The following is a 6350-nucleotide window of genomic DNA, read 5'->3' as shown; positions in this document are numbered from 1 at the left end:
TGTCTGTCAAAATGACTGGCTTTACACAGATCAAAACACACAAGCTGAGACACAGTTACTCAAACACACACGTGCACACACATTTTTTGTTATTCAATGAGTGTGTCAGTTTGTTTTATGGTGTTTTTTTCCACAGTTCGTATGCCGAGTTGTTCATCTCACATCGAAAGCTATAGCACCAGTGCTAACTTAATAATATCATATTGGCTGTTGGCCCTGCGACAGACTGGCGACCTGTCCAGGGTGTACCCCGCTTCTCGCCCTATGACAGCTGGGATAGGCTCCAGCGCCCCCCGCAACCCTGAAAAGGATAAGCGGAAGCGAATGGATGGATGGATGGATGGATATTGGCTGTGGATGAAGATAAAACTCAAATAAGCTGTATACCTCAGCTCAGAATATTTAGGTCTATAAACTTTCGGCAACTACTTATTAGTTGCTGGTAGTTTTGTGTCAGAGCTCAGAGGTAAATATTTTAGTTAAGCTGTTAAACATAAATGTTGATTCACACTCCTGTTTACTTCATACATGTGTGCTGTGCCTAGAAAGCCTTGGATGAAGAGCTTCCCAGTTTATCTTAGGAAAGCAATGTGGATGCGTACTGTAAATTTACAATAAGCATAAAAGGCTTACATTTTGGAACACAAAACTTTTTGTTTGCTCTCAGACTGGCCTCACTTTATTGGTTAGCTGACAGTTTCCAGCCAGAAAATGCATACAACAAAATCCCTGTGTTAAACAGCTTTAAAGTTGTTTCTTACACAGATATTCCCTCGGAAAACTCAACAAAGACAAGGTGTGCAAATAGCGTTCACAATCACACAGCTCGAAACCAGACCTACAGTGACCAACGTTATCCCGTTATCAAAAAGAACATACAACCTAGAATATCGTCCAAAACATCTGTCATGTTTGATTCTTGCATTCTCAAACTAAATACACACAGTAAAAATGCTTTATCATAAGAAATATTTGATGCCTAAAGAACATATATTTACTAAAAACAATGCAGATCTCCAATGTTCCACCTGATTTCACTCAAGTGCAAACCATCCAGTTATTTATGATTCTTGTCTCCTATAGGAGTAAAAGGACTTGTGCATCTTTATGAGACAAAATAATTAAATTAATTAATTTAATTTAATTGTCTACATACAAAAAAGCAGTATTCCAATCAAAACTTTGTTCCTGGAGCTTTTGTTTGATATAGGCATGATTGTGAACTCAAACATTAAACGCACATGTATCCAGTTAAATGGTTTACAGTTATACCAAATATTTAAAATAATCATAAAGAAAAGAAGCTTAACGCACCAACTTATACAGGAAACCACACACACAATAAGCCAAATGAGCAAATGGTCCCTATTTTTTTTTTTTTTCAGTTTAATTCTTATCCATAGATCAAATGGCTCTCTGACATCTGTTCCTTTGCACAATTGACACTCTGGTCAGGTATTTGCTTCTCATGGAAAATGGAAATCAAACCCACAGGAATTGTGTTTTATTACAGATTTACTAGTGACCAAAACCACTACAGTTAATAGCATCAACTAGGCTACAGAATTTGTTATTATAATTAGGAAATTTTAAATAAATAACTCATTTTTTCTATGTACAAAGTACAACACACTTTTCTTAGCGTTGTAACAATCATGGAACATAGATACAAATGTATACAACAGGCTTCTGTGGTGAAATGAGAAATGTGCATCTTGACTGAATCCTTGCTACAACAGATTGATAGATAACGACCTATTCTGGTTTTGGATGGGGGGACAACATTGAATAGAGGATTTCGAAAACAAAGGTTCAGAATCAAGTATGAAATGTGATATAGCTTTTTAGGCAGAAAAAAAAAAGCTATATTAGTTATTAGTAAGCTATATTAAATTATATTATATTAGTTTAGTTTTCTAGGCTTCCTTATTCAAGAATTAAGTAAACTAGAACTGTTACACAAACATAATACAACTTCCATGACTTTGGTTAACACGTTTGGGTGGCTATCGTTAAAGGCATAACTGTAAAGTCAACACAGTTTCACAGTTCCAAAATTTATACCGATATACAAATATCCACATTAAGATAGCAATCCACACCACATAAACATGATATGGTGATATGAGCAAAAGCTGAGGCGTAACTCCAAGATGCGTGGGTGTATTTATCTACACACCTCCATGGATTTTATTCAGGGACCCACTCAAGGTTATAGGCAGGTGACACGGGGAGATATGGTTCTTCAGTAGCTGATAACAATCAAAGTGTGAAGCCGAAGCAAAGCACTTTATACTGCGTTTCATTTCTTCAAGGGCTTCAAAGCATGAGCTTATTCACAAGCACTGCTAAACACACGATATTATATCCAAAGCCTCTTTCAGTGTTCCATTTCCAACACTTAATTGTGCAGTACGGTAGACTATGAGCAGCTGCTTGATGACTTGTGGAACACTATGTCTCTCTGTCTGCCTGATATAATTAATTTATTATTATAATACATCTTGTTTGGTATTGTTATATATTATTTTGACACACATCATCACCTTTTTGCCCTGTATGCAGCGCAGGGTGCCTGTTTGAGGAACCCATGCAATGAACTTTGCATATCACCCTGTACCTGTAAATTTACATAAAGTTAGTCTAAAATCAAAGCTAAAATCTTTTCAGGCTACGTGTCTTTGCAGACCCTCTCTTCAGCTCTGTGAAGCCACATCTCTAATAGTTTTGCAGTTCAGGAATGTTTTTGTAGAGGTCCAGTGAGTCAGGATTGGAGAATGCTCCTCTTTGTGTCACCTCCCGACCAGCAATCACTTGTTTTACAGCTACCTCCACCTTCTTACCGCTGATGGTATACTGTAGAGGAATGAAATAAAGGCTGTCATTCAACAAAAAGGATTTTTCTATTTGCAGCCTGACAGAATAATATAAAGTTTTTTCATAACTAACTGATAGATTTCTTTTTTTTCTTACAGGAATGTCTCTGGTCTCCAGCAGCAGGGCGGGTACGTGTCGAGCAGACAGAGCTTTTCTAATGGCTCCTTTAATCTTTGCCACCAACTCTGGACTGAAGGGCTTACCAGGTGCCATCTTTAAGAACAAAATAACTCTCTCTTCTCCGTCAGCGTTGTACTGTGGAACACAAAGACTGTCTGACACTTCCTCAAACGCCTCCACTGCAGAGAGGAGAGGAAAGGAGAGGGCAGAGGGCAAAAAGGCAAACCAAAAAAGATGAGACACAGAGAGAAAAAGATGTGAGAGGTGAAAAGAAAATGAGAGTAAAGATTAAAAGAACAGAAAAGACAAAAAGTGTCAAACTAAGCAGCATGAGTACGTACGGAGAATGGCAAGTGAGTAAACTTTAAAAAGTGGACAATGGGATGGCAAAGTCTTATTTTTCCAGGAACATAAAAAGAACCATGACTCAGAACCATTTTCTTTTATTATCTTACACCCACACCCTACTCCATCTGCAGATAAAGACTCACCAATGTTGTAGATCTCTGAGCTGCCGAATCGGACTCCGTTGGGGTTCAGCGTGCCGTCACTACAGAAAAAACAGATTTTCTAAATTCAGAGCTGGCGTTCCTGTAATTGCGAGCCATTTTGCCACAAATTTCCACAGGAAAAAAATGACTCTACTGCCTAGAGTTGTGACAAAATATCACACAAAAGGGTATGAAGTACATTTAAGCCTGTCCTGATGAATCAATAAAACGTATTGATTGCAGTTAATGGCTGACCTTCTGCCCAGCATGACAATGCCCCCTGTCTTTGGATTGATTTTACAGTAGTCTCCGTGGGCCCACACCCCTACAGAATGAGAAAAGGAAAAATTTGTCTGAAACTTTGATTTTTTTCTTTTGTGCATACTTGAAGAACACATACTGAAAACAAACATTAAAAAATGAAGGAGCAATAAATGCAAATAAAAACAGTTACATAATGTAAGCACAGATAAATTTAAACTGGGCGATATTGCTTAAAGGGTAGCTGTACAGCAGGGGTATTACAGGTGTCTCTTTATGTACATGTAAACTGTAAATATGTTTCTATTTTTACACAACATTTGTGTGGTTACCGGGATATGTAGAAAAGTATGCTTTATGATATTTGCTCTGATTCTCGTCATTCCAGAAGTGTGTTGGCTGGCAGGGGATTGGCTTCAAGCAGACAAGCTCCCCACTCTCTCCCCACACAGGCTTACCTGTTAAAACACATATTTCACAGGAACAGAAAGTTGCGGTGTGTGTTTCCCTGCAACCCATATAAACCTGGGCACACGTCCATATGCACAAACACATAAGCGTATAAGAGACACAGTATAAATCCTTCTCTGATAAAAACAAAAAGAATGTGTGTCGCTCTCAAAGAACCTGATACCTTTAGTGTGTGGTTTCACACAACCCTAACAGCCTCCCTCAGGACGGTGTTATAGGCTTAAAGACTGACTAAAATAATCCCAAACTCTTTCTACAAAACTGCCTTTAAATTATCCTTCAATCCACTCTCCTTTGAGGTGGTGGAGACATGCCAGTACAGCCTGCAGCAGGGAGCTGGGGAAAGAGGGACTGAAATCAATGACAGAAACCTAGAGGGCTTTGAAGACTTCCACCATGATAAAAAATAAATAAATAAATAAATAAAGAACAACACCCTTTTTATTTGAAATTAATAATTTAAAAAAATGTGTTTCGCTAAAGTTGGTCAGTATATTATATATATATAAAAGTTATCTTTTTTGTCAGGTAAAGGTAAAGTTCAAATAGAGGTGGTTAAAATCATAACACAATGAACACGTCCATATATATATATATATATATATATATATATATATATATATATATATATATATATATATATATATATATATATATATATATATATATATATATATATATATATATATTTATTTATTTATTTATTTATTTATTTATTTATTTTTTTTTTTTTAATGCAGCCTGAACCTGAAACTTATTTAAAAGCTGACCACAATCCCCTTGACTCTGTTGCTCTATTGTCCCCATACAGTAAATCTCTTAATTGCTATTGAGGTTGAATGAAACAGAAAGTGGTAGGAGGGATTATTAAATTCTGAAGAGATTCACCCAGAGTCTTACCGTCAGGGCTCCAGGCTTCCACAGCCATGCCGAGATTTCTTGATTGAATCTCACCTCGATACACTGGAACTGTTGGGTTCTGGCCCATGAAACACGACACTATGTCAGTGCCACCTGGGAAAAGAGTTGAGAGAAACCGGGAAGTTTTCCATTATATTTCTGCAACAGACATATAATTTTTCTAAGAAGTTAAAATTGACCAGCTTGTGTCTTAAGTTTTTGTCATTAACGCTGTTGGAGGAACCTTGACCTACAAAAAAGACAGAGCAATGGGAAGTCTGTTAACTCTGTAGCGTCTTAATAAATTCATTGCTGTGGTTTTCATTGTACCCTGAATAAAGTCAGTGAACCCTATAACAGTTATAGCAAGGTTTTCCCATTATAACAGAGTACCATCTGTGTTTCAAAGAGGTGTTCTTTTCTTCTTCTTTTTTCTTATTCCTCAGTGAACATGGAGCTGATGAGCGATTCTAATTGTGATTTCTCCTACAAGCACTGTTGCTCATCTACATGTATTTTAGCAAACTTTATGCTGGCTTTTTTATTTCTGTTTTAAAAGTGGAATCTCCTCAGCTCTTGCCACAAAGAACCTTGGCCAAACATTACTATTGCCCCTGACCTCTGGATCTTAAACTTTATAAATAATAGTAAGAGCTGTGGTAACAGGAACAGGAAGTTGCTTTGGTGATTCTTCAAGTCTTAACTTTGACCATGTTTGGCATATACTTTTAACGCCTATGATAAAGACAATCTTTAGTTTCCATATTCCACTTATTTATCACCATTTCTGAGGGGTACCAATAATTTTCTCTACAAATTTTAATTTCAAAAACTTTCCAGGAAGGCGTAGACCATTCTTTAATCCTTTAGAGTCATTGGATGTGCCAGTTTAAGATGACCTAGCAGCAAGACGCAGTTTCCTTTTAAATTATATTGAAAGTGCAGACAAAAATAGATTGAAGCCAACAATATCGGGTATGCTTCTGTTTTAGACACATTTTACTGTAAATAGTCAGAAGTCTCTTAGATATTTTATGATGTGATAAAGATAATGAATCACATTTAGTGTGGTAGGACTAGGGTTAGGGTTAGCACATATGATGACTTAGACCTCAAATGGTGAAACTGGTTGGAGGGAGGCAATGTGTACGTTTTTACCTTATTTCATTTAGTTTGGAATACTTGGAATGTACAGAGCCACACCCATATCACGTAACTATGTAAAATATC

At 36.9% G+C, this 6350-nt stretch overlaps 1 protein-coding gene across 1 annotated transcript in view; it reads right to left on the bottom strand.

Annotated features, from left to right (window-relative positions):
• Nucleotides 1-649: 649 nt before the first annotated feature.
• aacs (acetoacetyl-CoA synthetase) overlaps nt 650-6350 on the bottom strand; it is a 40978-nt gene continuing 35277 nt past the window's right edge. The window contains exons 13-18 of the mRNA XM_085426130.1: nt 5121-5234; nt 4082-4207; nt 3744-3813; nt 3489-3547; nt 2974-3176; nt 650-2856 (exon numbers count right to left, since the gene is read on the bottom strand). Coding sequence (XP_085282256.1) covers nt 2719-2856; nt 2974-3176; nt 3489-3547; nt 3744-3813; nt 4082-4207; nt 5121-5234 — 710 coding nt within the window. The 3' untranslated portion in view covers nt 650-2718. The remainder of the gene's footprint in view (nt 2857-2973; nt 3177-3488; nt 3548-3743; nt 3814-4081; nt 4208-5120; nt 5235-6350) is intronic.

This window comes from Rhamphochromis longiceps, linkage group LG12 (assembly GCF_057381845.1).
Source record: "Rhamphochromis longiceps isolate RC_006_pf linkage group LG12, R_longiceps_female_GT1.1, whole genome shotgun sequence".
Taxonomy (NCBI): Eukaryota; Metazoa; Chordata; class Actinopteri; order Cichliformes; family Cichlidae; genus Rhamphochromis; species Rhamphochromis longiceps.
Note: the sequence above shows the minus strand (reverse complement) of the source record. Positions and strands in the feature narration are given on the sequence as shown.